A 21,231-nucleotide genomic window follows, 5' to 3' on the forward strand; every position below is an offset into this window, starting at 1 on the left:
CACCATTACCAATAACAGGGGAGGTTAGCATTTTATATCATACCTCCAAGACATGCTAACCTCTCACCATTACCAATAACAGGGGAGGTTAGCATGTCTTGGAGGTATGATCTTTGACCCATAAGGGGCACGTGCCCCCTCAGATTTGTCATGTTGAAAAATATATGTACAGTATATAATTATTATTTGTTGTTGTTGTTTCTCTGTACTACTACTTGCCACCTAGCAATTTTATGAAGTTGGCTTTAGCTAGGCCCGATAGGTTTCCAATCTCCCAACCTCATAATATATATTTAGGGGTGTCAATTATTTTGACCCCTGCCTTTTTGAGCAAAACAATTATTACTTGGACCAATGGAAGCCGGTCCAATGCAGCCGTTTTTATCTCAATATTAAATCATTTCTAGGTAACAATGAAGTACCGTACTGTGATTGTTTTAAATTAAAATGATAAAAAAGGGAGAAAAAATAGCTTCTTAGGAAAGAGAGATTTCTCAATCAAGAATTTTGCTTGGACTGTCTGGGGGTGGTCTGAGTGGGAAGGGTAAACTGAAAACTAGCTGTTATTTGCAGAGAGGAATGGAGCTCTCTTTCTTATTGATCTATTAACTAATTTAATGCCTGGTGATATCACCAGGCAGGCCAAAACCCCATCTGACAACAACAGGCTGACATTTCAGGCTTTTCAAACAGCTCTTATACTAAAAGGGAATTATCATCATTTTCACAATTTCACAGTATTATATCAACCTCCGTAGTGTGGAAATAACACTTCCATTAACAAGTAACCAAAAAAGCTAGGCCAAAACATAACTGTTGAGGTTAATTATATATACTGAACAAAACTATAAACACAACATGCAACAATTTCAAAGATTTTACTGAGTTACAATTCATATAAGGAAATCAGTGTATTCAAATAAATTCATTAGGCCCTAATCTATGGATTTCACCTGACTGGGCAGAGGTGCAGCCATGGGTGGGCCTTGGAGGGCATAGGCCCACCCACTTGGGATTAGTTCTTACCCACAAAAGGGCTTTATTACAGACAGAAATAGTCCTCAGCACCCCCCACCCCCCTTCAGACGATCCCGCAGGGAAGAAGCTGGATGCGGAGGTCCTGGGCTGGCGTGGTTACACGTGGTCTGTGGTTGTGAGGCCAGTTGGACGTACTGCCAAATTCTCTAAAACGACATTGGAGGCAGCTTATGGTAGAGAAATTAACATTAAATTCTCTGGCAACAGCTCTGGTGGACGTTCCTGCAGTCAGAATGCCAAATAAGCTTTTTGTGTGTAGGGAACATTTCTGGGATTTGTTTAATTTCAGCTCATGAAACATGGGGCCAACACTTTACATGTTGCGTTTATATTTTTGTTCAGAGTATATAAAACACAGGAAAATCACGTTTTGGACTGTACAAACAAAGTATTTTTCTCTGAGCAGTTGCATTACTATAAAATTATATAGTTCCACAATTTTTTTTAGCATACAATATAGCTCAGTATTTTTATGAATTATTTTATACCGTCATTATCTTTATCAAGGGTGTCAATAACTCTGGACCCCACTATATCTCACTGATACAGTTGAAGTAGCATCCCAAAACTGAATCATTTACACATGCATTATTAGGTTGCGCTTGAGTGCTGTGCCACCGTAATTCAATAAAAAAAAGTGAAACATGATTTAGAGAGGATGAGGATTGAGAGGGTGTGTGTGCCGGAGGCGGCCGGGCCCATTTCCGATCCAGTAAGCCCCCTTCATTCATCATCATTTTGTTTTTAATGGCCTGACAGCTCTGGCAGGGCTGAAAAACGGCTGTGTTCCTTACTGTCACTCCTGAGCCGTCCTCCCTCCTCCAACTGTTGTTGTGCTGTTGCTCTCTCCCTCCACAGATGCCACTCTAGCCCGCTTCCCATTGGCCAGGAAGGGACAAATTGGCACCGGCATCAACTCCAAGCTGTCTGAGATCCGGTTCCGATCCAGGAGAGCCAACCGGGACCCCAGTTATCTATGAAGGACTGTTCCTGCCCACACACCCAGTTGTATCAAATCAACATTTTAGTTCTCGTATTTTATCACATTAACCGTTCAACTGTATCAGTATATGAGTACATGTGCGTGCAGAATGTCTTGCCTATGAATTTTTCCACATTGGCTTAAACATTGGCTTCTGCTGGAGGTTCTGTGGAAGAGAATGGTAAAAGGACTCAAAAGATGGGCTAATGATAGAGGAAGGATTCAAAGCCAGTGGAACAACGTACATAAGAACCGGCTTTGATGGTTAAATCCCCACTCTGTCGCCGACCAACCATTCGTAAACCACACATGTGAACGATCCCCTGGGTAGTCTCTCTGACTGACAGAGATGCATAGATCCAGGACTGCTGATCCGTGTGTGACCAACCAGTGGAGGACCGGAGGCTTCAGTCATGTCTTACCAGACAGACGCCTCTCTGTCGTTGACCTCTACCCATCTAGACAAAGGAGGCAAGAGGGGATTGGAGGGAGGCCAAACTATATTTCTCCATTGATTTCTCTGATCCTAGGCATTAAGCTCACTCCAAAAGCTCCATTACCACCCCCAGGTCCCCTCTGCACCCTCTCCCTCCAATCCTCTCCTTCCGCCTGAGAGGAGAATCAATTTGTGGCCCCCGCCCACCCAGCCTTCCCTGGAGGTGTCACAGCTCCCCATGCCTAATGGACCCACAGGTACTCCGAGCCTCCAGGAGGATGACAGAAGAAATTCATTCATCTTAAAGGACTTAAACAGTGTGTCATTCTCCCCAAGTTCACCATGTCCACAGAGCCCACATGAAGAGAACATGACTGGGGATTTGGCCTGATGCATATATGAGGTATTGGATTAGATGTAACCGTTGGTAATGAGGAACGGTCAAGTTGTTATTTTATATCCGGTCATGTCTGATGTTCAAGATGTTGAATGTTTGATGAGAATGCATTAAAAGGCTGCTGTTTTTCATTGCCCTTCATGTTGTCTCCCTCTAGTCATCGGAACGATTTGAGAAATTACACATTAACCAATTGCTTAAAAGCTACTTAGTTTTTCGGTAAATGAGAAAGAGAGAGGAGAAGATGATAGGCAATGAATCACTAGCCCATTGATAAATTGAAATATCCATTACGGTGGTCCACCTACTGGGCACACCACTTCATTTCAACGTGAAGAATTGGATATTATTTGGTTGATACGTTGATCAACGATATTACTACCTATTTTCAACCATTCAAAAAGACAGCCAAAAGTTTGTTGAATTCCTAATAAGTTATCACTATGCTTTCAACCATCTTAAAGTACAACCAAATTCCAATGGAAAATCAATGTCTATTTTTTGGTTCAGTTGTCACCTAAATGTGTTATCGCTATGCTTTCAACCATTTTAAAAGCACAACAAAGTTCAAATGGGAATACAGTGTCCTATTTTGTTTATTTATACAACAACTTAATGTGTTATCACTGTGCTTCATTGAATAGCACAACCAAATGACACGGATTGCAATTGAGATTATTGAAGTACACGGTGTGCAGTGCAGAATGCAGTGGCTGTACAGTAACGCTATACATGACTTCAGAGCTCAGGGTCTCCGCTTCACAGCGGTCTTGACAGACAATCTCTCTGAACTTGAGCACCGCGCAGAAGTTGCCCTTATCCCTCCCGCTAATTTGGCTACTTTTGCAAACTTTTTGTTGTCTGAATGAGGGAAATGCTGTAAATTACGAGGACTTGATGTACACTGAGTGTACAAAACAGGAACACCTGCTCTTTCCATGATACATACTGATCAGGTGAATCCAGGTATAAAGTGTGATCCCTTATTGATGTCACCTGTTAAATCCACTTCAATCAGTTTGGATGAATGGTAGGAGACAGGTTAAATAAGGATTTGTAATGCTTGAGACAATTGAGAGACATGGATTGTGTAAGTGTGCCATTCAGAGGGTGAATGGGCAAGACAAAAGATTGAAGTGCCTTTGAACAGGTTATGGTAGTAGGTGCACCGGTTTGAATGTTTCAAGAACTGCAACGCTGCTGGGTTTTTCATGCTCAACAGTTTCCCGTGTGTATCAAGAATTGTCCACCACCCAAAGGACATCCAGCCAACATGACACAACTGTGGGAAGCATTGGAGTCAACATGGGCAAGCATCCTTGTGGAATGCTTTCGACACCTTGTAGAGTTCATGCCCCAATGAATTGAGGATGTTCTGTGGGAAAAAGGGGGTGCAACTCAATATTTGGAAGGCGTGCCTAATGTTTTGCACACTCAGTGTATGGTAAAATATGGATATATTTAATTTGCTCTGTTAAACCTACCCTTTAGAATGCCTATGATAGCAACTCTGAATCTATTACGTGGAGATTCCACAACAATCATTCTCAATAGGGCTTGGCTAGGTTAAAGGGATGCTATGGGATTTTGGCAATGGTCCCAAAGTATCTAACTCCCCGGAGTCAGATGAACTCGTGGAAGCCATTTTTATGTCTCTGTGTCCTGTATGAAGGAAGTTAGAAGTAGTTTCGCGAGCCAGTGCTAACTAGCATTAGCCCAATGACTGGAAGTCTATGGGTATCTGCTAGCATGCTAACAGATACCCATAGACTTCCACTCATTGCGCTAACGCTAGTTAGCAACTTTATTCAAACTGCAGCAGAGACATACAAATGGTATACATGAGCTAATCTGACTCTGGAGAAGTAGAGAAGGGCCTCATTGCTAAAATGCCGAAGTATCCTTTAATACCCTGGATGACAGACCAAAGGGATAGCTGTAGATAGATCAACTCTCCAGTAGGACATGCTGCCCAGCCTATTGTTTTTTTCTTCTAGTGGATATTACGTTGAAGATCTGATGTTGTTTCAAAGGTACAAATTCAACATATTTTATCTTTGGTTACCATGATGACATAATCCTGTGGTTGAAAATTCAGCCTCAAAACAACAGTTTATGACTTTTTGCAAATCCAATGTCTTTTCCACATAGACTCCACATCACAAATGACTTTGAAACAATGTTTATTTCACCAGTTTGTACCCAGTGGGAATTGACCATTTGCAGAGAGACACTCTGCTAAGTAGGCTACACATGCATGACTCTGCTCTTTCATCCTCAGGAGTCCCCGAGCTCAATTGAAATTGAAATTGTGTCCATTGATTAAAAATGGTCAATTGCAATTTTTCATGAGAATTAATTAATGTAATATCTTCATCCTGAGCCCCTAACCCTAATCCAGTAATGTAGTCCCTATCCATTCCTTCATCAGAGATTACCTCTAAAGCTTCTCAACTGTCTTTAGTCACAGACAACATCAACACTGGGGACTTAACAGGCCCTTGTGGGGGTTTGTCCTGATCCCCATTTCTATCCACTGACAGCCCCTGTCCTGTTTCTTGTTGCCTTTTTGTTCTGTGTTGATACATATTCAATAAGCCTGCATTCCATTTAGCTCCAGGGTGTGATGTCAACATCTGATAGTAAAGATAACCTGTCTCCAGAATTCATTCTTGCCTCTGACAGAAACTTAAATGCCAGGGACTGCTATTAAACCAGGCATCGACTCATTTGACCCCTCCTCCTAAGCCCAATTAATAATTGAATGGCTTTCGTTTTTCTCTCTCTGTCCGTGCAGCAGCCAGTCTTCTCACCTAGCCTCCCGGTTGAGGAGAGTAGTTGTTTTCAGAAAGGAGAGAAAACAATCAAAGCAACCCCGACAGTGTGTCTAGTCTAGTTTCTCAATTGCATACTCCTCACGTTCTCTCTCCTCAAGGACGCGAGGAGTATGCAATCGAGATTCTCCCTATATCCCTGGCTATGAAACCAATATGGGTGTCTGATATTTTCATTTATCTGCAGCGAAACAAGACTTGTCCACAGGTCAAAGGGCGGCTGCACAGCGAGACAGGAGACATCATCAATAATCCCTGAATGTCAGGGAAAGGTGAAATAATAAGAAGGAGAGGAAATAACGAAGCTCCCTCCTGTGAGAGATAGAGGGAACAGACAGACTCCTCACAGTGAGATGTTTACTGGCTAGGTTCTGAGAGGTAGACAGCACTGTTATCAGATAGAGACAGGAAGATGCACAGTATGACACAAACTGGATAGTTGGATAGGCTGTACAACAGGTACAGCCAGAAGAGGATGGGCCGTCCCTCTGAGCTGGGTTCCTCCCTAGGTTTCATCCAAGGGATTTGTGCGAGCCAATGTGCCTATGGTAATGTTTTTGATTTTGCTTGCTCTTTGGGATTCAAATCAAATGTTATTTGTCACATGCTTCGTAAGCAACAGGTGTGGCCTAACAGTGAAATGCTTACCGATGGGCCCTTCCCAACACTGCAGAGAGGAATTTTGGGGGGGGGAATGATAGAAAAGTAAAACACGTAAAAATAGATACACAATGAGTAACGATAACTTGGCTATATGCATGGGATACCAGTACCGAGTCAATGTGCAGGGGTACGAGGTAATCGAGGTAGATATGTACATATAACTAGGAATAAAGTGGCAGATAGTTAACAGTAGCAGCAGCGTGTGTGAGGAGTCAAAAAAGTTTGTGCAAAAAGGGTCAAAGCAGATACTGTAGATATCTGGACTAACTACAGTATGTTAACAAACTATTTAGCAGTCGTATGGCTTGGGGGAAGATGCTGTTCAGAGTCCTGTTGGTTCCAGATTTGGTGCATCAGTACTGCTTGCGGTGCAGTAGCAGAGAGAACAGTCTATGACTTGGGTGTCTGGAGTCTTTGACAATTTTTAGGGCCTTCCTCTGATACCGCCTCGTATAGAGGTTCTGGATGGCAGGGAGCTCGGCCCCAGTGATGTACTGGGCCGTGCACATGACACTTCCCTCTGTAGCACCTTGGGATCAGATTCCAAGCAGTTGCCATACCAAGCGGTGATGCAGCCAGTCAAGATACTCTCAATGGTGCCGCTGTACACATTTTTTAGATCTGAGTGCCCATGCCAAATCTTATCAGCCTCCTAAGGGAGAAGAGGTGTTGTTGTGCCCTCTTCATGTCTGTGTCGGTGTTTGGACCATGATACATCCTTCGTGATGTGGACACCGCAGCTCTTGACCTGCTCCACTATAGACCTGTCGATGTGAATGGGGGTGTGCTCGGCCCTCCGTTTACTGTAGTCCACGATCAGCTCCTTTGTCTTTCTGATGGTGAGGAGAGGTTTTTGTCTTGGCACCACACTGCCAGGTCTCTGACCTCCTCCCTATAGGCTGTCTCATCGTCGTCGGTGATGAGGACTACTACCGTCGTGTCGTCGACAAACGTAATGATGGTGTTGGAGTTGTGCGTGGCCACGCAGTCGTGGGTGAACAGAGAGTACAGGAAGGGATGAAGCACGCACCCCTGAGGGGCTCCTGGGGTTCAGTGTGGCAGATATGTTGTTGCCTGCCCTCACCACCTGGATGCGTCCCATCAGGAAGTCCAGGATCCAGTTGCAGAGGGAGGTGTTCAGTCCCAGGGTCCTTGGCTTAGTGATGAGCTTGGAGGGCACTATGGTGTTGAACGCTGAGCTGTAGTTAATGAACAGGATTCTCATGTAGGTATTCCTTTTGTCCAAGTGGGAAAGGGCAGGTTGGAGTGCAATAGAGATTGCATCATCTGTGCATCTATTACGGCGGTATGCAAATTGGAGTGGGTCCAGGGTGTCTGAGATGATAGTGTTTATGTGAACCCTGACCAGCCTTTCAAAGCATTTCATGGCTACAGATCTGAGTGCTATGGGGTGATAGTCATTTAGACAGTTTACCTTGGCGTTCTTTAGCACAGGGGCTATGGTGGTCTACTTGAAACATGTACAGTGCATTTGGAAAGTATTCAAACCCCTTCACTTTTTCCACATTTTGTTTTTACAGCTTTATTCTAAAATATATATTTTTTTCTTCTCTCATCAATTTATACAAAATACCCCATAATGACAAAGCGAAAACAGGTTTTTAGACATTTTTGTAAAATGTTTTAAATATAAAAAACAGAAATGCCTTTATTTACATAAGCATTCAGACTATTTGCTATGACACACGAAATTGAGCTCAGTGTCACACCCTGATCTGTTTCGTGCTTGTCTCCACCCCACCAGGTGTCTTCTATTTTTCCACATTATCCCCTGTGTATTTATACTTGCGTTTTCTGTTTGTCTGTTGCCAGTTCGTCTTGTCTCGTCAAGTCGTGTTTTCCGTGTGTTACCTTCTCTCTAGTTTTGTTTTCTAGTCTTCCCTGTTCCGACCTTTCAGCCTGCCCTGACCCTGAGCCTGCCTGCCTGCCATTCTGTCCCTTGTTGACTCTGCCTTGGATTACGAACCTCTGCTTGCCCTAGACCTGCCCTTTTGCCTGACCCTTTGTGATAATAAATAAATATTCTGACAACCGAACCCTCCGCCTCCTGTGTCTGCATCTGGGTCTTATCCTGAGTCTTGATTGTACCAACCGGCCATGACTGACCCAGCAGACTCAGACCAGTTCCACACTGCTGTCTACCTGCAAGGAGCCACCATTGGAAGACAGTAGGAGCTACTTCAGAACCTTATGGAAGGACTTCATACTTTGGAGGAACACCATGGCCATATGGTCAACTCATTACTGGAGCAAGCCACAAGGAAACCTCCCAGGCGCTTAGTAAGCTAGCTACTAGCGATGCTCCCCCCCCCCCCCAAAAAAACGCCACTTCCATAATTTTTCGTAATAAAGAAAGTTTGACAAAATAAAAATCCACCCCTGTCAAATGGATAAAAATTACGATCTTTAGAACATTTCTCCTATAGCTGCCGTTTCCATCACAAATCAGTGGAAACCTGGTTCTGACTAGAGGGAGTACAGCTACGACCGGAAGTGATTTTTTTCGTAGCAGGTTAGAATAATTAAGACGGCAGGTTAGGAGACGTAGGTTAGAAAAAGGGTTAGGGTTAGCTAAAATGCTCTCCTAAACAGCTGCAAAAAGCAACTTCCGGTCGTAGCGGTTCCCTCTAGTCACAACATGGAAACTGCCTGGATGTGCGTGTGTGTTTGGTGCGGGGATCCCCTATGCCACGGAAGGCGTAGCTCTCTGAACCTTAATCGCACAAAGCCTTTTATTTGTCATGGAACACTATTTATAGGGAATACTGTTTGTATTCTACACCTTACTTTGCTCTAGCTGACCCTCTTCYATGTACTCTGAACTTTTAGTATAAGGCTTTTTCAGTACCCTCAATCCCACTGCCCTACCAAGTGTGGGGTCAAAAAACCCTGTCACCAGCAGGTGGTGCACTAAGTATGGTGCTTCAGGGGGCAGGGAGAGTACATGGGTGGAGAGAGGGGGTAGGTGATGGGGCACAGAGAGCGGTAGATGAAGGGAGAGAGGCATGTGGTTATAAAGACATGGAAAAGGTGATATGACAATCGTTTTTTTATGGGTATGTTTTGGTACCCAATGAATGATAGGTTCATATAACGTGTCATCGATTCTATTGCTGAAGTTGTATTATACTATGGGTTAGGGTTAGGGTTCAATGGTAGCCTATAACATTGGTTAACTTCTATTTAATCAGGGACGCACAATTGAGACCAGAGTCTCATTTTCAATGGTGCCCTGAGACCGTAAAAGACACAAAAACAAGTACATTACGTTGTGTTCAATGGTGTAATTTAGTTTCATGAACATGGTTCAGTTAATATGCACAACACCAGATTCCCTCCCTCTCGTACCTCATCTCTGTTTTCCCAGTGGGCCCTTTCATAACTACGAATTATGCAATAATCATTTAAGAAAATATATATATGTATCCAACATTGTTCCTCTCCCTCCTCTTCGATGCAAGAGAATTTAATTTGCAAGTGTATTAGAATTAAGGTATTCACAGCAATTATTGCTTCATGTAATTATTGAAATAAGGGGTCTTCATTCATCACGGCTGGATTGGAGTAGTGTCTGTCAAGATACCCTAATCATTTCTGCACAGAATTATTAAGGAGTGGGATGCCTGTGGTCAAAGTGCTCCAATTTTACCACACTGCATCAATTTACTGCCCAAGGGGTTCTGGGGTGAGCTCAGTGACGCTGTAGGATATCATTATGGAGGTTGATGAGGAAAATGGCAACTCAATCCATGTAAAATCAGTTTGACTGTATGAGTAGTAGCCTACTATTTTAAGTAAGTTGAAAACTGAAACGATTTCAGATGAATCAGAAATGTGTTTTTCTGTGCCTGGGATATTTTTTATCTGTCTCTTTTGATGTGAGGCACTCCTTTTTACACTGAACAAAAATATAAACGCAACATGCAACAATTTCAAAGATTTGACTGAGTTACAGTTCATATAAGGAAATCAGTCAATTGAAATAAATTCATTAGCTGCTAATCTATGGATTTCACATGAATGGAAATAGAGATATGCATCTGTTGGTCACACCTTAAAAAAGGTAGGGGTGTCGATCAGAAAACCAGTCGCTATCTGGTGTGACCACCATTTGCCTCATGCAGTGTGACACATCTCCTTTGCAAAGAGTTGATCAGGCTGTTGATTGTGGCCTGTGGAATGTTGTCCCACTCCTATTCAATGGCTGTGCGAAGTTGTTGGATATTGGCGGGAACTAGAACATGCACGTCGATCCAGTACACATCCAGTACTAGTACACGTCGATCCAGACCATCCCAAACATGCTCAATGGGTGACGTCTGGCGAGTATGCAGGCCATGGAAGAACTGGGAAATGTTCAGCTTCCAGGAATTGTGTACAGATCCTTGCGACTGGGGCTGACAATGGGCCTCAGGATCTCGTCATGGTATCTCTGCACATTAAAATTGCAATCGATAAAATGCAATTGTGTTCGTTGTCTGTAGCTTATGTCTGCCCATATCATAACCCCACCGCCACCATGGGGCATTCTGTTCACAACGTTGACATCAGCAAACCATTCGCCCACACAACACTATACACACTGCCCGGTACATTTGAAACCGGGATTCATCCGTGAAGACCACACTTCTAAAGCGTGCCAGTGGGCATCGAAGGTGAGCATTTGCCCACTGAAGTCTGTTACGACCCCAAACTGCAGTCAGCTTCCCTGAGATGGTTTCTGACAGTTTGTGCAGAAATGATTTGATTATGCAAACTCACAGTTTCATCAGCTGTCCGGGTGGCTGGTCTGAGACGATTCCGCAGGTGAAGAAGCCGGGTGTGAAGGTTCTGGGCTGGCGGAGAGGAGAGGAGGAGGCAGAGGAGAAATGCTCACTAACAGGGATTTAAACAAATTTGTGCACAAACTTAGAGAGAAATAAGCTTTTTGTGCATATGGAACATTTCTGGGATCTTTTATTTCAGCTCATGAAACATGMGACCATGTTGTGTTTATATTTTTGTTCAGTGTATTTGCGTCAGAGGTGTTTGTTGCTCCTCACCTTCATCCCCCAATAATGTATGTTCTCCAAAAATAAGTCATCTCCAAGGACAAAAAAAAAAAAATCACAAAGACCTGCTCGTAGTTGCTACAGTGCATAAGCTGGGATACTCTGGCTGTGAGAGATGAGGAAAGCTTTGGCCCTGGCCCCTGGATGTGTGCTCAGTCCCAGGACCCTGTGCACTATGGATTGGAGTGGGGGGCTATGCTCTCCTTCTCCCTGCCTCTGCTCTTTGTCCACTGTCCTTGGCAGCCCTGCAAAGGGCCCCGGTCCTCTTTGTGTCATTCAAGGGGGAAAGAATAAGATATTGCCTTTATTAAGCAGGCCTTGTTTTAGGAAGCCGGGCCTTGAGCATGGGGCAGAGATGCTGGGACGAGAGGGGCGGGTGGTGGTTGATGGGTCTCCCTCTGTTTTACGGTCGGTTACTGTGGAGATTCATATTCAAATGAACCGGGGCTAAAGAGAAAGTAGTCTCAATCAAATCTGTGCTCAGGAGTGAAACCCCTTTGCAGCATTTTGGCGAGCAGCAGTGCAAAGCTTTCGTGGGGGTGTAGGTAGTGAGGGGCACCCTTGTCTTGAGGAGAGAGCTGGTAGGCTTTGGCACTTGCCAAAAAAAAACGAGGATTATTGACCAGAGATGGCTGGTTCACCGGTAGTGCAAGTCCAGTCAGTGCTTTGCCGATAACCATGACAGCTTTATTGGATCCAGGCCAACCTCAGGAGTCTGGAGAAGTGACAGACACTGATTCATGTTGGTTTTATGTAGCACAATACCCACTAAATTCCTTCCCAGCATTAATGAGGCAAGGGTATAGCGGTGACATTGAAGGAATGTCCATAGATCATCTCAACAGCGTGTCACAGATATATGAGAAGCAGATCATGACGCCGAAGCACACAACCTGTTCTGTCATCGTGTGTGTGTGGTGTGCAGCACCTTGAAGTCACGCGATTTCTTTCACCCTTGTGACCGCTCTCCTGTGTAATGCCTGCTTCTGACAAGGGGTCAGGTTACCTCGTATCCTTCAGAAGTCCAAATCACCCTGCTTCCTCTGACAGAGAGTCAATACAAGCCACAGTAATTTCCTCGGGAGAACATGAGAGCACTAGGCAGGAGGCTGGAGGCAGCTACCGTGCGAATCCACATGTTCATTCTTAGAAAGAGGTCTGGAGGGTCAAATCTGTACGCAGTTACAAATCATGCCAATCCACTGAGAAATGTCCATAACAGCCTGCTTCCAAATCTGAGAAAAACAAGACTGCGTGTAACATTTTCTCCAAGTCTTGCTTCTTCGTTTTTTCTTGTGTTGGGTTGTGGTGGGCCACTACTGTATGACGGTGGAACACATTGGAAGGGACCAATGAGACGAGCTGTCTGCCTCTTGGTTCCTATCCTCCTTGCGACTCTCATTTCAGACACCAGTAGGATGAACATTTTAAGCAGCAGCTTGAGTGAGCAACACTAAGCCCCCTCCAAATAATGATAAGTGAAGACAAAAGCAAAAGCTTCAGAGGAAACATTGATCCGGTGTTGGTACACTCACATCAACCCACACACAACACATCGGAAACACTTTACCATGATGATGATGACACTACAATCCCCCCCACAAGATAATAGCCAAATAGTGTCTACTTGAAGCTGGAACAACAAAACACTATCGGCAGCTGAAAGTAGTACTCACAGCTAGTATTAGCAGTAATGGTTACAGGGATGGCTGTAGTCATAGTGCTGGAAAAGGAATAGCGGCAGCCCTTTATAAACAAGGGATGTGCTTTAAGCTTGGCATTCCTTAGGGTTCCCATCAAACGTAGAGGTGTGTGTGTGTGTGTGTGTGTGTGTGTGTGTGTGTGTGTGTGNTTGATTATAGCTAATTACAATGACGAATGAAACACTAAAGAGAAAGCAGTCTCAATCAAATCCGTGCTCAGGCGTGAAACCCTTTTGCAGTGTTTTGGCGAGCTGCGTGCAAAGCTTTCTGGGGGGTTTTGGGTAGTGAGGGGCACCCTTGTCTTAAGGAGAGAGCTGGTTGGCTTTGGCACTTGCCAAAACAACCTTGGATAAATGACCAGAGATGGCTGGTTCACCGGCAGTGCAAGTCTGGAGCTTTGCCGTAAACCATGACAGCTTTATTGGATCCAGACCAACCCCAGGAGCCTGTAGAAGTGACAGACACTGATTAATGTTGGTTTTATGTAGCACAATACCCACTAAGTCCCTCCCCAGCATTAATGATGCAAGGGTGTAGAGGTGACATTGAAGAAATGTTCATAGATCATCTCAACAGTGTGTGTGTCAGATATATGATACACAGATTATGACACCGAAGCACACAACCTGTTCTGTCAGTGTGTGTGTGTGTGTGTGTGTGTGTGTGTGTGTGGTGTGCAGTACTTTGAAGTCACACGATTTCCTTCAACCCTGAGACCACTCTGCTCTCTAACTGTGTAATGCCTGCTCCTGATAAGGGGTCAGGTTACCTCGTACCTTCCTAAGTCCACCTCACCCTGCTTCCTCTGACAGAGTCAATACAAGCCACAGGATTTCCCTCAGGAGAACATGAGAGCATAGGCAGGAGGCTGGAGGGAGCCACCAGGCAAATGTCCATTCTTAGAAAGAGGTCTGGAGGATCAAATTTGTCAACAGTCACAAATCCTGCCAGTCAACATAACCATCAGAACTATGGATACATTGAAATTGGATTGAAAATTCCACATAGAAACATTAACAAATATTTTTCATCCTATATGAAATATACAGTACCAGTCAAAAGTTTGGACACACCTACTCATTCCAGGGTTTTTCTTTATTGTTACTATTTTCTACATTGTATAATAATAGTGAAGACATCAAAACTAGTGAGGGGCACCCTAAATAATATTTGGTAACACTTTATTTGGCTCCCGAGTGGCGCGGCGGTCTAAGGCACTGCATCTCAGTGCTAGAGGTGTCATTACAGACACCCTGGTTTAATCCAGGCTGTATCACAACCGGACGTGATTGGGAGTCCCATAGAGTGGCGCGCAATTGGCCCAGCGTTGTCAGGGTTTGGCCAGTGTAGGCCGTCATTGTGAATAACAATTTTTTTCTTATCTGACTTGCCTAGTTAAATACAGGTTAAATAAATAAAAATATAAAAATATTTTTTTTAAACATCTAGCATGGTCATAACCATGTTATAACAACTGACATAACATTTCATAACCTGTCATAATCCTGTCATGAGTCATGACCCATATATTTAGACCTGTTGTGACATGTATTGTGTTATTTTACGGCTGGTTATGACCCCTACATAAGATTGTCAAAACCCACAAAACATACCACACAAGGCAAACCATTCCATTAAACTATAGCCTACTTCTAAACAGCACTTTTGTTWTATAACATTTTCTGAAATTGAACATATTCAATTATCATTGTAATTGTGCACACATTGATGTCAGACATTTACCTACCTCAATGCTCTGTTGCTGATGACTGGGATGAATGCAGGAGCAGGTTTCAGGAGCAGGACAAGACACCATCTTTGTGACTGATGTCCGACATAAGGGCATGTACGTGATAGGCCTATCTGGCTTATATGATTATGATGTTCATGATGCTTCATGGCAGTGTCATTAAGTGTATTTTCTTAATCCAAGTAAAGTGACACAGGATGGTCATAATGCTGCTTGGCAATGTCATAAAGTGTATTTTCTAAGTCTAAGTAAAGAGACACAGGATGGTCATAAAGTGTATTTTTTTAAACAATTTATTCCAAATACGATTAAAAACAACATGACTGTAAAAAGATCATAACAACAACAGCAAAGGATTTAACTCTAAATCYTATTATTCATTTAAATGTGTTTTATCCCTGCCAAGAAGTTTCCTTTTGAGTGACAGAGTGAGGGCTTTGTATAGGCGATTTGTTGCGTTCCAACCCCTGGAATAGAGTATGCTACTATGCACCGCTAAGGAAAGCTGTAAACTAAATGTCATACCAAATAGCAAACACATTCTCAAATACATTACAATCCCGTTTTCTCAATATTGTCATGACATAGCTAAAACTAGCTCTCTGCTATTCATGTAGCTAGCTAGCTAACAGTTAGCTATGATCTAATTTGTGTTTGTTTAGCTAACGTTAGCTACCCCATCACTAAAGATGGTGGTGTGCAAAACCACTAAATACATCAACAGTACATCTGATTCACTCTATAAACTGTAGGCTTTACAGTGCTAATTGTACAAACAAATTATAGAAGCGGCCTGTGTATTAAATGTAACAAAAACCCATGGATAGCTAGCTAACAACAACTAGCTAGGTATAGTAGGCTAGCTAGTTAATGTTAGCGGTTAGCATGCGACTGTTAGAGACACATTCATAAAAATGAACCTTCTAAAATATATATCATTGGCGGAGTTCATATGTACTCATGTAAATATACTTAATACGAGCCATCATTTGTAAAAAAAAAAAAAAAAAAAACATTTAAGAGCCAATATGTTTACAGCGAAAATATATTTAATCTGAGACGTCATTTTGTCTCATTCACATACAAAGTTACCTAGCTTAGCTTTGCTGTCCTTGTCCCAYGATGTTCTTGTCCCATCGCGTTCTAGCGACTCCTTGTGGCAGGCCGGGTGCATGCACGCTGACCTCGGTGGCCAGTTGTATGGTGTTTCCTCCGACACATTGGTACGGCTGGCTTCCGAATTAAGAGGACAGTGTGTCAAGAAGCAGTGCGGTTTGGCAGGGTCGTGTTTCAGAGGATGCATGGCTCTCGACCTTTGCCTCTCCCGAGTCCGTACAGGAGTTGCAGCGATGGGATAAGACCACCAATTGGATATCACGAAAAGGGGTAAAAAGTTTTAAAAAAAAAAAAAAACTCATCACAGTTTAGATAAACATGTTATCTCTAGGTTTCTGAAAAACAAAACCATTTTTATAAATGTTACATACCTGAAAACAGGATGAATAAGGAGACACGGACAATTTACATTTTTTCCACTGGGATTCTCTACCTGCTTCTCTTCTTCCAATATATGAGGAGCGCCTGCAGCTAACAGATCGAATTTCTCCCCCTAGTGGTAGCACTGAGTATATACGTCTGTTAAAGGTGCACTATGCATAAATTGGCTCGACGTTTCCTGGTTGCTAAAACTCTAATGGTTTGCCTAATTTCAGTTTATGTGACAGAACAAGTAGTCATTGCGTAAAGAATCATAGCGAAATATATTTTCCATAACCAAAAATATTGTATTTTCAGCTGTTTGAAGCTGGTGTACATAACCGAATGTAAAAGACGCAAAACGAAACGTAAGAACGGGAAGCATAGAAATGTAGCGAATAGAACAGATCTACCGCTTCTTAGACTTGCTTTCAATGAGAATGACAGATCTTTAACTCACTTTCTATGTGAATTTGGTCGGGTCGCCCAAAAAAGTTACATATTGGAGCATTAAAGCAAAACCATGGAGGACTACAATAATAATGTTGTGAACAAACAAACGTTGATTCCAAAATAGGAACATTTATCAAATCTACAGTATCACAGGACATTTTTTGTTGTTGTAAGGGTAATATAAAAACAAAAATATAAACTCAACATGCAACAATTTCTAAGATTTTACTGAGTTACTGTTCATAACGAAATCAGTCCATTGAAATGAATTCATTAAGCCCTAATCTATGGATTTCACATGACTGGGAACACAGATATGCAGAAAACCAGTCACTATCTGGTGTGACCACCATTATGCAGCGCAACACATCTCCTACACATAGAGTTGATCAGGCTGTTGATTGTGGCCTGTGAAAGGTTGTACCACTCCACATCAATGGCTGTGCGAAGTTGCTGGATATTGGTGGGAACTGGAATATGCTGTGATGCACGTAGATCCAGAGCATCCCAAACATGCTCAATTGGTGACATGTCTGGTGAGTATGCAGGCCATGGAAGAACTGGAACATTTTCATCATTTTCAGTGACATGAGGTTGTGCATTATTATGCTGAAACATGAGGTGATGGCGGTGGATGAATGGCACAACAATGGGCCTCAGGATCTCTTCATGGTATCTCTGTGTATTCAAATTGCCATAGATGAAATGCAATTSTGTTCATTTGTATTTATTATGGATCCCCATTAGGTCCAGCAAAATTAAGGCAGTTTTAAAAACATTACAATACATTTACAGATTTCACAACACACTATGTGTCCTCAGGCCCCTACTCCACCACTACCACATACTGTATCTACAATACAAAATCCATGTGTACCCGTGTGTATAGTGCCTATGTTATCGTGTCTGTGTATGCATGTGTCTGTGCCTATGTTTGTGTTGCTTCACAGTCCCTGCTGTTCCACAAGGTGTATTTTTACCTGTTTTTTAAAATCTAATTTTACTGCTTGCACCACTTTGAGCCAGGAGACATTGACATGCATTTTATTGATGTTAGCTCTCTGTGTACATCCTGGGGCCAACTGTACTGCCCTATTCTGAGCCAGTTGCAATTTTCCTAAGTTCCTTTTTGTGGCACCTGACCACACGACTGAACAGTAGTCCTGGTGCAACAAAACTAGGGCCTGTAGGACCTGCCTTGTTGATAGTGCTGTTAAGAAGGTAGAGTAGCGCTTTATTATGGACAGACTTCTCCCCATCTTAGCTACTGTTGTATCAATATGTTTTGACCATGACAGTTTACAATCCAGGGTTACTCCAAGCAGTTTAGTCACCTCAACTTTCACAATTTCCACATAATTTATTAATTACAAGATTTAGTTGAGGTTTAGGGTTTAGAGACTGATTCATAGGGGTGGCAGGTAGCCTAGTGGTTAGAGCGTTGGGCCAGTAACCGAAAGGTTGCTGGATCGAATCCCCAAGCTGACAAGGTAAAAATCAGTCGTTCTACCCCTGAACAAGGCAGTTAACCCACTGTTCCCCGGTAGGCCGTCATTGTACATAAGAATTTGTTCTTAACTGACTTGCCTAGATAAATAAAGGTAAACATTTWTTTTTTTTATCAATGTCCGCAGCTTATGCCTGCCCATACCATAGCCCCACTGCCACCATGGGGCACTGTTCAGTCAATACCATATGTGTAAAGGATTTGTATTAATTCTTGCTATATTCTCGCATCAGCAAACTGCTCACCCACACAACACCATACACGTGGTCTGCGGTTGTGAGGCTGTTTGGACATACTGCCGAATTCTCTAAAATTTCGTTGGAGGCGGCTTATGATAGAGAAATTAACATTAAATTATTAAATTAACGTGTTATGACGCTAGGTGTGAAATGTGTTATGACGCTAGGTGTGAAATAAAGTGTTACTAATAACATTGAGTAGTTGAAAGTAAGTCCTCAATATTTTTCTTACACAATCTGTTTGTGATAGTATGTTTGGAGTGAGGTTGGGTCTATGTAGGCTACATTGACTTCAGATTTTTCCCAACAAAGGACACCATCATTTCGGTGTCTATCCTAGGTATACTATCATTCATCCATGGTTGATTGGATATTTGGAAGTTTAGAAGTATTTGCCATTAGACCTATMAATAGGATGCCAAATCAATATATATATATTGAATATAGGATGAAAAAGATATTTAACATTTATACATGACATTCTCAATTTCAACGTATACAGTTGAAGTCGGAAGTTTACGTACACCTTAGCCAAATACATTTAAACTCAGTTTTTCACAATTCCTGACATTTAATCCTAGTAAAAATTCACCACTTTATTTTAAGAATGTGAAATGTCAGAATAATAGTAGAGAGAATGATTTATTTCAGCTTTTATTTCTTTCATCACATTCCCAGTGGGTCACAAGTTTACATACGCACAATTAGTATTTGGTAGCATTGCCTTTAAATTGTTTAACTTGGGTCAAACGTTTTGGGTAGCCTTCCACAAGCTTCCCACAATAAGTTGGGTGAATTTTGTCCCATTCCTCCTGACAGAGCTGGTGTAACTAAGTCAGGTTTGTAGGCCTCCTTGCTTGCACACGCTTTTTCAGTTCTGCCTACAAATTTTCTATGGGATTGAGGTCAGGGCTTTGTGATGGCCACTCCAATACCTTGACTTTGTTGTCCTTAAGCCATTTTGCCACAACTTTGGAAGCATGCTTGGTGTCATTGTCCATTTGGAAGACCCATTTGCGAGCAAGCTTTAACTTCCTGACTGATGTCTTGAAATGTTGCTTCAATATAGCCACATAATTTTCCTCCTCATGATGCCATCTATTTTGTGAAGTGCACCAGTCCCTCCTGCAGCAAAGCACCCCCACAACATGATGCTGCCACCCCCGTGCTTCACGGTTGGGAAAGTGTTCTTTGGCTTGCAAGCATCACCCTTTTTCCTCCAAACATACCGATGGTCATTATGGCCAAACAGTTCTATTTTTGTTTCATCAGACCAGAGGACATTTCTCCAAAAAGTAGGATCTTTGTCCCCATGTGCAGTTGCAAACCGTAGTCTGGCTTTTTTGGGGCGGCTTTGGAGCAGTGGCTTCTTCCTTGCTGAGCAGCCTTTCAGGTTATGTCGATATAGGACTTGTTTTACTGTGGATAACAATACTTTTGTACCTGTTTCCTCCAGCATCTTCACAAGGTCCTTTGCTGTTGTTCTAGGATTGATTTGCACTTTTCACACCAAAGTACATTCATCTCTAGGAGACAGAACGTGTCTCCTTCCTGAGCGGTATGACGGCTGCGTGGTCCCATGATGTTTATACTTGCGTACTGTTGTTTGTACAGATGAACGCGGTACCTTCAGGCGTTTGGAAATTGCTCCCAAGGATGAACCCGAATTGTGGAGGTCTACACATTTTTTTCTGAGGTCTTGGCTGATTTATTTAGATTTTCCCGTGATGTCAAACAAAGAGGCACTGAGTTTGAAGGTAGGCCTTGAAATATATCCACAGGTACACCTCCAATTTACTCAAATTATGTCAATTAGCCTATCAGAAGCTTCTAAAGCCATGACATTATTTTCTGGGAATTTTCCAGGCTGTTTAAAGGCACAGTCAACTTAGTGTATGTAAACTTCTGACCCACTGGAATTGTGATAAGTGAAATAATCTGTCTGTAAACAATTGTTGGAAAAATTATTTGTGTCATGCACACAGCAGATGTCTTAACCGACTTGCCAAAACTATAGTTTGTTAACAAGTGATTTGTGGAGTGGTTGAAAATGACTTTTAATGACTCCAACCTAAGTGTATGTAAACTTCCAACTTCAACTGTACATAGTTGAAATTAGATTGAGATAACAACCTGTTATTCAGATTCAGTCAATGTTTTTAAATTCAAGTTTTACCCTAATTTCAATGTTTACTACGCTGTTTGAAATGAAATGAAAACAGTTCTTGTTGATGACTCTTTTTTTTCAAATCCAATGTATTTTCCACGTTGATTCCACATCACAATATGTTGTCAAATTACATTGAAGCAATGTTGATTCAACCAGTGTGTGCCCAGTGGGAATACATACAGTGCCTTCGGAACGTATTCAGACCCTTGACTTTTTCCACATTTTGTTACGTTACAGCCTTATTCTAAAATGGATGTACATTTTTTGGGGGGCAAATGTATTAAAATGAAAAACAAACATTTATTTACAAAAGAATTCAGACCCTTTTCTGTGAGACTCGAAATTTAGCTCAGGTGCATCCTGTTTCCATTGATCATCCTTAAGATGTTTCTACAACTTGATTGGAGTCCACCTGTGGAAAATTCTATTGATTGGACATGATTTGGAAAGGTGCACACTTGTGTATATATATATATATATATAAGGTCCCACAAAACCAAGCCATGAGGTC

General features: G+C 42.4%; 1 protein-coding gene across 2 annotated transcripts in view; it reads left to right on the top strand.

Annotated features, from left to right (window-relative positions):
* The window catches only part of LOC111951609 (uncharacterized), a 27,177-nt gene extending 18,770 nt beyond the window's left edge, over positions 1-8,407 (top strand). For both annotated transcript variants that reach the window (XM_023969789.2, XM_023969790.2), the window contains exon 5: positions 1,897-8,407. In XM_023969789.2, the coding sequence (XP_023825557.1) occupies positions 1,897-2,018 (122 nt within the window). In that variant the 3' untranslated portion in view covers positions 2,019-8,407. The remainder of the gene's footprint in view (positions 1-1,896) is intronic.
* Positions 8,408-21,231: the final 12,824 nt, after the last annotated feature.

This window comes from Salvelinus sp. IW2-2015, linkage group LG25, assembly GCF_002910315.2.
Source record: "Salvelinus sp. IW2-2015 linkage group LG25, ASM291031v2, whole genome shotgun sequence".
In the NCBI taxonomy this organism is placed as follows: Eukaryota; Metazoa; Chordata; class Actinopteri; order Salmoniformes; family Salmonidae; genus Salvelinus; species Salvelinus sp. IW2-2015.